Raw genomic sequence first — 10,135 nt, 5'->3', positions numbered from 1 at the left:
GCCAGGTCCTAATTTCAGATTCTTTGGCTTAGTCTAGACTTCAAGTTGCTCAAAGTCGTGGTCCTCATGATGGTTACTTGGGACAGTGTCCCTCCCAGTCCATCTGGAAAATGTTAAATGTGTGAACACCCAGCCTCAGGCCCCTCGTTCACTCTGCATCTCCCTGGCGTCTGCGGGCTGGGCCCCTCAAGCTTCCGTTGGGGTGCACCTGTCTGAAATTTAGACAAGGAGACTGTCCCACTGTGCAGCAGCTGCCCTGCCTCAGAGGAATCCAGTTCCTCCAAAATCACAGCCCCGCTGTTAACCGGGAGCTGCTGGAAAGTTCCACCCAGTAATCTGAGCACTGACTCAGCAAAAGGGAGAAACCTTCACTCCAGCTGAGCTCATGAAGCAAAGCAATAGCACCTGGCGGCCTGCGCCCTGCGGCCTGCGTGGCAGGAGGCAGCCACCATCATGGCTTCCCTGCTACCTATTCCGACCCCGATCGCTCTCCTGCTGTTCGCCCTTTATTGCTATTAAAGCACAATTCACCAGCAACTTTGCTCAAGTTTTCCATCCCTACCCAAGTACCCTTTTTATCAAGTGGAACTTAAAATGCTTAACAACAAAAAAATTAACCTCCATTATCTAAACTGTAAAGTTTTAGAGGCAAAATGATGCCCAGATAGTCACATTTTAAGCAGGTATCGGCTAGATTCAGTGGTTCCAGCAGCGGATGGCTTCTACGAGCCAGGTAGGCCCACAGGTCAATACGCTGGGACCTCAGTTACATCGGTATCTCTACACCTGTCACATCAGAGCCCTGACGCTCTGGTCCCAAAGCATCACAAACCTCCCACGGTGGCCCAGGGGGCAGGAGGAACTTGTCATGACAAACTGGTTACAGGTAGGAGTTCAGAACAGAATCAAGTAGGCAAAACACATCTGGTTTTATGCTGTAGGTTCGGGACGTTTCTTAGCCAGAAGCAGCAAGATCCTAGGGTTTCCAAATCCCCCACAACCACACTGTTGTTCATAGTGAAATCAAGTACAGTTTTATTTAAGAATCGGAAATAATCAGTATCTGTCAAAGAAAATCCAGTATTTAAATAAACATTTCTGCATGTAAAGAGTAGAATAATTACTCTGTTAAGTTACTCTCCTAACTACGGGACAGGTCCTTGGGAGGGAGCGCTTGCCGCCACACCTGACTGGCCGGTCTTCGCCCAGGACGCGGCATCGAGCTTTCACAGCGGGGCGCAGGCAGCCAGCCTCTCCCACCACGCTGGACAGGCCGGGGTCGCCGGACCTCGCCAAGTCACTACAGGAGCAGACGCGGTGCGAAAGCACAACTATCTAAGGCAGGAAGAAAGTGCAGAGAAGGGACAGTGGCACACTGTACCCATTACGGAGGGACTGCGACCAAGAGGAGCTGTGCCTGGGTCCGACCGAACCGAATCTATTAACAAAACCCCTTGGCTGAGGGACACCCCTGCTATCGTGTCAATCACCCAGAGAGCTGAATAAATGGAAGGAAGAACAGAGTTTACTTTTTAGGCTTAAGAAGCAGTTTATGGCCATGAAGTGGTGGTGGGGTCTTGCCGCCTCCGCTTTCTGCCAGGCTGGCCCCACGACCTCTTCCATAAACCGTAAACTGCCATTCTCAGCCCCAGCCTACAAATCCTCATAAGATGCTTCATCTTATGCTGCTTCAAAGTCGCTTTGTTCTGTTCAGTGCCTATTTTCCATCTCAGAATCTCTGCTGTAAAACCTGCAAAGGAAAAAGAACTCTCTTGACAGTTTTTTAATTTGAGGGAACTGGCGATGCAGCCTCTACCCAAAAAAAGCTTTCGGAAATACCCAAAAAGCCTGTACCTCATTAACCTGATTCTCAGCCGCATGCACTGTCACTGCTAAATTTATCAAGTTAAAAATACTGCGAAGACCTCAGTGCTGGATGAAAGTCAATCACTTGCCGAATCCTGCCCCGAAGTAGTTCACGTGTTATCCAACCGAGTCAGTGCTGACCTCCCCCCGGGTGACAAACCAGGCTCTAGAGCCGCTCTTTAAAGCACATCAAGTCCAAGTGGTGCACGGGTCTCACTGCCAATGCGAGGGCCTGCGTGGCTGGGGGAGGAGGGACACAGACCAACACCTTCCATCTCACCGTCCACAACGCCGGAGGCGCCACCAGCTGCTCTCCACCTGGTAGAGAGAGGACCTCGTGGCCCTCAGTGGTCATGAACGCTGGGTCCAATCCTGCTAAATGTAGTGACACAGAACTTTCCCTCAAAGAGCTGGGGACAGTCGCCTAAACCCAAGGCATACCCTCTCCGTTTTGCAATCCTACGTGGGGTTCACTTCGCTATGCAGTCTGGAGAACAAGTTTAGAATTGACTCGAGTCTCCAGACAGAGGAAGTGCATGCTGACATATGAGGACGAGGAACCAGCCACCAAGGCTCCAGCAGCCACCCAGGCCAGTCTGCCCACAAGACCCCAGAGAGGGTCGAGGGTCAAGTCTGTCTAGTCCTCACACCAGCAGGGGCCATACCAGTCACCAACGAACCCGTAAACCTCTTTGGTATACATAATAATGAAAAAATTAATTAGGCCATGAAATCTAGAAATGAGTAATAGTCCGAGTTGGTAAAATGCTTTTTTGAACACACATTTCCAGTGTCTGGTACAGCGAATCACGTGCTGTCCTTTTTCTGTGTGACTCGTGCAGTACTGGTTTCATTTCTGCCATCTCTCACCTCAGTATTAAAAATGCTTGACATTGTTCTTCTAAGTCTTTACGACACCCCTGTGAGGTAGGTGGTACTGACCCCCTTTGACAGAGCAGGGGGTCTAGGCACAGAAAGGTTTAGTGGCTCCTAGAAAGCCATGTGGCGCAGTGTGGCAGGACCGCGTGACAGCCTGGGGCTGACACCGCCTCAGAGTCATGCCCCACGGGGGCCACTGTGGAACGACAGCACGGAAGGGCTTCACGCTGACACCAAGTTCCTCTCTGGTCCAGAATCCAACAAGGGTCTCAAAGCTTACACGTCTGACGTGCAAAGCCAACCACTCTCCCCGAACCTGACAAAGTACTGACTACATCTCTATTTTTCTCATGAGTTGACTTGCTTAAATTTCGTGGTTGTGTATATACTCAAGCCCCTCTGGGAAAGACGGTTTGAAACGGCATTAGGGACGATGGCATTTTGAGAACAGAACAGAGAAATCGATGGTTAATACGTTTAAGTTGAAACGCAAAAACACAAGCCATGGTAACATAAGAAGAAACCCCAGGTAGACAGAGAGCAGCACTTCTCCATGTTTAACAGGGCCTTGCACAGAGCAGGCATCCAGGAGGCATTTCTTGGATAAAGAAGAAATGACACATCTGTGACATGCCTGTCACTGGGGACAGCCCCCTCCTAGTGGAGAGCAGGAGCCAGGGCCCCAGAGACGCCACGGGAGACCCCTGGCCTGGGGGACCCTGGTAACGCGCAGCCTCGGTCGAGTCATCTGGGGGCATCCACGCTGCCTTTCTGCCAAACTTTAAAAGGTGGGGCTCACACACCAACCAAGTCCCCTTTGAGTTCATACTGCTATTTTAAAAAAATAGATCTGTAAATACGATGGGATCTATGAAGAGCCAAAGTGCCTTGTAAGGAAGTGTCTTTAAAATCGTATAGATGCTCATGCACTTAAGGAGAGAAAGGAGGTTGAAGCTGTGCTGTTTGTTTTTCGGTTAAAGTAAGGATTCTGAATGTGTCTCTAACGCTAAGAAGCACTGATGCCCGTGCACCCCTTCCTGCTGCAGGAGCCTCACACCGCTCCCAGGGGCCTGGTCACAGGTTAGCATGGCGGGTCTTGCGGGGCGGAGTGCGGCCTGGGCTCGCCCCGGGCGTGTCTGGAGGGCGCTGCTGAGTATTGCTGCTATTTCCTCCTTGTCCATCTCTCATCTCCGTCCTGCCTTGATGCAGCCCAAGAACAGGCTGCTCCAGGGTGGTGGGGAGGGGGGAGGGGGTCCTTTGGTCCTAAGGCCTTCTGACCACTTGGTCTTGAGTGAAATTCCAGAACAGTAACTGGTGACATAGAAAATGATTAAGAAAATCTACTCTGCAGAGTGGCCGACAGGAGGCAGCTCTGTCCAGGCCACGCAGAGTCAGGGGCCCCTCGGCCCCACCCGGACCGCCCCCGGCATGTCATAGCTCCACCTTGACCCCCTTTATAAAAGGCAGGCCCGTGGGCACTCGCTTCTTATACTCCAGGTACTCCTCTCCAAAAAAGTGAATCAGTGAGATTTCCTCCTCTTCTGTCCGGTCGCGGAAGAATCGCCACACGGTCAGAGCGTAGCTCACGCCGCAGATGGGGTTACACAGCATGACCTGTCGGAGGAACACGAGGTTAGGGGGTCCAGGTCAGTGTGATTCGATTCCGTGAACTTTAGCGGCCTCTGTGGCTCTCCCACACGCACAGGGAAAGTGCCTGACAGACTCTCCAAATGCTACCTCTGAGCGCCAGGGCCAGGGCGCCACTAACCAAAATCACATCATCACTTTCACAACAGAACTAAACATTCATCACCATTTCTTTTTTTTCCATATGCTTTTCTGTTGTTCTTCTTACCTGATACCTAAACATTAAAAAGAAAGATCAACCTCTTGGATTTCAACCCTCAGGTAGGGGTGACAGCAACTCCTCCCCCACCTCAGTGTATGAATCCCCAATTCCATGCACCACCGCCTTCCCGAGGGGCTCCCAGCACATTCCTTCCTGTCCTGGCCACATACACCCTGACGCGCTCCCTCCAACCCCACAGCTGCCCGGCCCCCACAGGCTCCCGTGTACTCAACACACTGCTACCCAGCTGAGCTGCCCAAACCACTTCTTTCATCAGCTTGCGCCCCTGCTCCACCAAGGCCTAAACCACATCTCCCCAGGATGGCTTTGGAACCCGGGCAAGCAGCTCCTTGGCCCACTTCCTCTGCGCAGCTCAGGGAGCCCACTGACCACAACCCCCCAACTCCGGTGGACCCTTTCGGGACGCATGTCTTCCCCAGGTGGGTGATTCCGCTGAGAGGGCCAGGCACATGCCCCTCCTTCTCATTCTCACCAGTTTACTGAGCGCCTGTTGTGTTCCCAACACACGCCAAGCTCATCACGACCACCACCAAGCCATTCAACCCCCAGAGCAAGCCTGCGGGAGCACCGCTGTCCCCACTGAACTCATGAGGGGAGGGAGGCCAGTCGGTGAGTGTCAGAGCCAGGACGGGCCCAGCCAGTGACCCCAGAGCCTGAGCCGTCACGGCTGGCAGACACGGGCAGTTTCCAGCGTGCCCTGTAGCGGGCTTTCCCAATCTCAGGCCACAACCTGTTACGGAGCCATGGAATCAATTCAGTGCACCATAAACAGCTTTACAAATAACAGTAAGATAGAAAACAGAGTGCTGTGTACACAGTAAGGGTAAATGTCTGTTCCAGGAAAGATTTATTCCGTTTTTATACAAATGTGTGTGCTGGGTCATGGTGTAAAAAGATCTATGGTCCAAGAGGTATGAAAAACTCTTTAGTCCTAGAGCGCTGAGTTTATTAGTTAGCATTTACGGCAAATTACATGATTCAACTACAATCAGTTTGTTCCCAGGGAATGTGACTGCCAGTACGGGAGTCTTAAGTTTCAAAAATGCAAGTTTCAAAATAAATGCTGTGTAGTAACCTACCCCTACCATACCACTGGGGTCACTAGAGCGTCCCCAGGCACCATGAACCTCAGTGGGATGCCTGGGGGCCCAGAATGGATTTTCCCAAACAGGTGATGAGTCTTCTAAGCTCTATGCACATTCTCTGGCCAAGACCTTCTAGGACTAAGAGAACAGACTCCAGAGACAGTTGTCAAGAAACACGGCTCGATCTGCAGCCTGAGACAGAACAAGCCTCCTTCACTCATGTTCAGCCTGACACATGACCCTGACCTCATCAACAGCAGCTTCTAATGAAAACCAGCTAAGCTGCCTAGGGAGTGGCAGAGGGCCCTCACCCCACTGATCTGAGTAACTCAGATCCAGATCTAGGGTAAAGAGGCAGGAGAGAGGCACGACAGATGGAGTGACTGCACCCAGATTCACCAAGTGTTTACAAGTTTAGGACTCCCAGATCTTAAGTATACAGCAAAAAAAAGAAAGTTAAGAACTAAATCAATTCTTTTGGCTTTAACACTGGAAACACGGCAGGGAACCCTTGTACCTCTTTAAGAGGACCAACAACTCTGTAAATACACTGAAACCCACTGAAGTGTACACTTGGAAATGGTATGGGAATTATACGTCAATTGAAAACACATTTTAAAGAACTTTAAATGAGACCAGTATTGCATCTGATACTATACCTGGGTTCCGATGCTCCAGTAAAACCACCCAACATAGGAAGGATGCCGAAACCAAGCGTATACTCCGCTGGTCACCAGAGTGTGAGTTTCTGATTTTTCATTCTGCACCACGTGGTTGAAATTGGAACCAGCTGTAAACATCGCTGCCTTCCTCAGACATTCTCCAAAGACCACCATCAGCAGCCCCGTGGTGCTGAGCCAGGTGATCTGCTTCAGCTCTGCCAGGGAGATGAGGTGACAAATGGGAAGTGAAGACCCCGGATTGTTGGGTTCCCCCTTTAGATGCTTAAAATGAACCAATTTTCCCAAATATAGGAACACTAGAAAACATGCTAGTGGGCAGCCAGCACTTGTCATCGCATTAAAATTTAACTATAAGCAAAACACACTCCCCTAAGTTGCGCTGTCCATCCATGTACTTTGAAGCTCCCAAAGCGCAGTCAGAGCCTCGTGGCAAAGAGCTGATGGGCTCTCAGTCCACATTGCCCTGCCACACGCTCCCACCCTGCCTTTGGGGACAAGGTCAGCTAAGTGAGGCAGAGGTGGAGCCAGCGTTTCCTGCCTTAGCCCTTTACCAAATCCTGGGAACTACATACACTTTCTTTAACTTGCTGTGGAAAGTTCGGTGTGAGGGTGGGCTCCAGATGCAATGGTTTTTTGCTAATGAAATCTTCACAAGAACACAGAAAATGAATAGATCCAAATCTCCTGACTATAAAACTGGGATTAGTTTTATCAAAAGTTGGGGCTTCACGTTAGATGGTGCACTACGTTATTCAGGGCTTAAAGCGAAAGGTCAACGTGTCCTCCATTCAAAATCCAGAAGCAGAATTCACAAGCAGAGCCTGGCCGTTATAAAGAGCTTAGTGAGGACAGAGGTCTGGGGAAAGTCACTTGGGAGATTAGACCTGAGAAGTGCACCCACGTCACTGTCCTCAGGCACCCCGTGGGAGCCACCTGTCCCCCCGCCAGAAGGGTAAGTAGGGCACACTGACCTGGCCAAAAGATATTTTCGAGTGTGAACTCTATCCAAGAAGAAAGGGCAGCTACTGTATACTCCAGACTGTGATTCAGGAGAAAGGAATCCAAGGACAGACTCTTGGGATTGTTGACTGCCGTGACTAAGTATTCGGAATAGTGGAACAGTGACAGGGAGCACATGTACCTATTTAAAACCAAAACGGAAGAGAGGTAAGCTGGGGCAAGGGAACCAACTTAGCCAGAAGTCAAAGTACAGATTTGGTCTGAACTGTCCCTGAATTCTATGATGAGGTCCTGTTGTCACCTGTCTGAGAGTGGACATCAGGCACCCACATGTAGCATCCATCACTCCTTGAGGTTTGCAGAAAGTGGGGTTTTAAAGGGACCGCGTTTTTGCATGTCACAGGAGGGGGGAAAAAAACAACAACAACAAAAAAAAAAAACATAGGCTAGGAAGGCATTATGGGCCTTCAGCCTTTTTTTAAAAAAAATGACACTACACACAGGAAAACATGAAAGAGGGAAATATCAAAATAAAGTAGTGATGTATGTCAAATACAAAAATTCAAAAAACTGAAATAATTCTGGCAAAGAAGGATTAGATGGCTCAGAGTACTGATAATAGGAGATAAAGCTTTTTACCTTGAAGCCACTGGTTCATATCCAGGTCAGGGACTAGAAGGCTCAAGGGACTGAAATCATAGTGTAGGGAAAAATCCTACACTGGCCGTGGGGGATGCACTAGATGTGACCTAATAGAAACGGAAAAGGCCTGTTGAAGACGAGCCAGAGCCTTGCCCCTTCCTGTCACTGAGGACCTGCACCCTCTTCTGGGAAGGGCTGGTCACATTACTCAATGGGCTGCAGCTGCAGAGCGCCTATGGGGAGGGTGCCAGGGAGACCTGTTTCCACCTGCAGCAGAAGGAACCAATGGGCACAAGCTGTCAAGGTCCGAGATGTGGGAATCTAGGTGGACGCTAGAGATCTCATTTCCTTAGAACCCTCAATAGCCCCCAGCCAGCCAGCCAGCCAGCCAGCCAGGGGTGCAGAAACATCCCTCCTGACCCTCTGATCCACCCACCCTCACCTCAAAACTATCATTTCCAAAGCACTCCTTACCAGCCAAAGTGATTCCAAGAAGACTGGCTAAAACTTAGCAGCACTCCACAGCCAAACACAAAGCCAAGGAAACAGGCTCGGATGGCTATCTGAAACGGACCCAAAAGAAGCTCAGTCACCTGGCTGTTCTCAGAGCACACATCCCACTTCCTGGGATAAGCAGGCCACTGGCAAGTACGGAGAGCCAATTTGCTCAGAGATTAACAGGGTGAAGCAGGACTGCCCGGGTTCCGACCCCAAGCCCGCCCCTCTCTGGCTCTGTGGCCTTTAGGAAGTTACTTAACCTCTCTGGACATCGGTTTCCCCATCTACACAACGGGGGTGGCCAACAGTACCCGCCTCGGAGGATTACCCACGTAAAACACTTAAGAGTAAGCGCTACATAAGTTGCAGCTACCATTACTTATGATTATTGTTATTCTGGGCTGTGGGAAAACTGCGTAAACCTAGCTTATTGGCCGGATTCTCTCAAGTCCACGCAGCGAATCGGGTCGGGGCACCCGGGATTCTGCGCCCAGCCCCCTGCACGTAACTGCGGGGCCTTTGACCTCAGACTTGACAGCAGGTAGTTCTCCACACCTTAAATTACATAAAAGAACTCGTGGGCCCGCTCACTCCCCGCCCCACGCGCATCAGCCGCACATGCTGAATCGCACCAACTGCAGTTTCCCACCCACTCTTCCAGGTAGAGGGGCCCCACGCCCCCCCCAAACTGGAGAGGAGGGGTTCCTCCTGCCACCTGAACTTGATGCTGCTCAAGAACACGGCCGGGGGAGGCAGCCCCTCTCGCGGGCCGGGCTCTCAGCCGACCCAGACCTCGACACCCGGAAGACAGTGCCCACTCGCCGCGCCCGGCCCGCCGACCCTCGCCCTGACCCCCGCCCCGGCCCCGGTCCTCGCCCCGGCCCGGCCCGGCCCGAACCTGGTAGCGCGGCGGCCGGTAGAGCAGCAGCAGCAGCGCGTTGAGCCCGGCCACGTAGAGCGCCAGCCCGGTACGGCCCTGCAGGCCGGCGCGCGTGAGCAGCGGCAGCGCGAGCACCGAGGCGCCCAGCAGGAAGGTGGCGAGGCTGAGGCGCGCCTCGGAGCCCGGCGGAGCCCGCGCCGCGCAGCCCGCCATGGCGCAGGGCGGCGGACGAGCAGGCGCTGGCGCCGGCTGTAGCCCGGGGAAACCCGCCCGCCGCGCCTGCGCACTGCGCCGCCGACGCCGGCCGGGAAGGGCAGCCGCCCGGACCTGCGCGCCGCCCGCGAGCTCTCGCGATACTGCCGCGCGGCTGGGTTGGGGCCCGAATTTGGCGGGAGCGCCCCGCCCCGCGGCCCCGCCCTGCCGTCCCCAAGGGACACCTGACCCAGTCCGAGAGGCGAGCGGCAGGTGGCGGCCGGGGCCGCGGGGCGCCCGGGTCCTGGGCCGAGAAGTCGCCGCCGGCGTCTGCCAGGAGTCGGCCCCAAACTCCAGAATGTCCCTGTCCGGTGAAATCTGAAGGGACCCCGCCCTCGTCGGCCCCGTGCGGTCCTCCCAGAAACTGACACCTTTTGGCTCTCGGACTCGGGTGGGCGAGCCACCTCCATCCGACCTCGCCCCGCGGGGTCCTTGCGCAGGGACTGCCCGCCCCCGCAGGGTTTCGGAGTGCTCGCTGGGTGCCCAGGCTGCGGGGACACTGCCCTTGGGGCAGCCTGAA

The 10,135-nt window shown here is 53.1% G+C and overlaps 1 protein-coding gene across 1 annotated transcript; it reads right to left on the bottom strand.

Annotated features, from left to right (window-relative positions):
- Positions 1 to 3,208: 3,208 nt before the first annotated feature.
- Positions 3,209 to 9,672, bottom strand: ICMT (isoprenylcysteine carboxyl methyltransferase). The gene is made up of 5 exons (XM_072975525.1): positions 9,382 to 9,672; positions 8,460 to 8,548; positions 7,355 to 7,524; positions 6,360 to 6,577; positions 3,209 to 4,359 (listed from the first exon to the last, which is right to left on the bottom strand). Exons 1-5 carry the CDS (start codon positions 9,574 to 9,576, stop codon positions 4,177 to 4,179), a joined length of 855 nt encoding a protein of 284 aa, XP_072831626.1. The 5' UTR covers positions 9,577 to 9,672; the 3' UTR covers positions 3,209 to 4,176.
- Between the last annotated feature and the right edge of the window lie 463 nt (positions 9,673 to 10,135).

Source organism: Vicugna pacos, chromosome 13 (assembly GCF_048564905.1).
Source record: "Vicugna pacos chromosome 13, VicPac4, whole genome shotgun sequence".
NCBI lineage: Eukaryota > Metazoa > Chordata > Mammalia > Artiodactyla > Camelidae > Vicugna > Vicugna pacos.
The sequence above is the reverse complement of the archived record's forward strand: the minus strand, read 5'-3'. Positions and strand labels throughout refer to the sequence as shown.

Coding starts and splice junctions, on each gene's coding strand:
- ICMT (XM_072975525.1), bottom strand. CDS start 9,576: ATGGCGGGCTGCGCGGCGCGGGCTCCGCCGGGCTCCGAGGCGCGCCTC. Junction 7,525..8,459: donor TCTTGGAATCACTTTGGCTG/GTAAGGAGTGCT, acceptor GGTTTTAAATAG/GTACATGTGCTCCCTGTCAC. Junction 4,360..6,359: donor ACTGGAGCATCGGAACCCAG/GTATAGTATCAG, acceptor TTCCTCCGACAG/GTCATGCTGTGTAACCCCAT.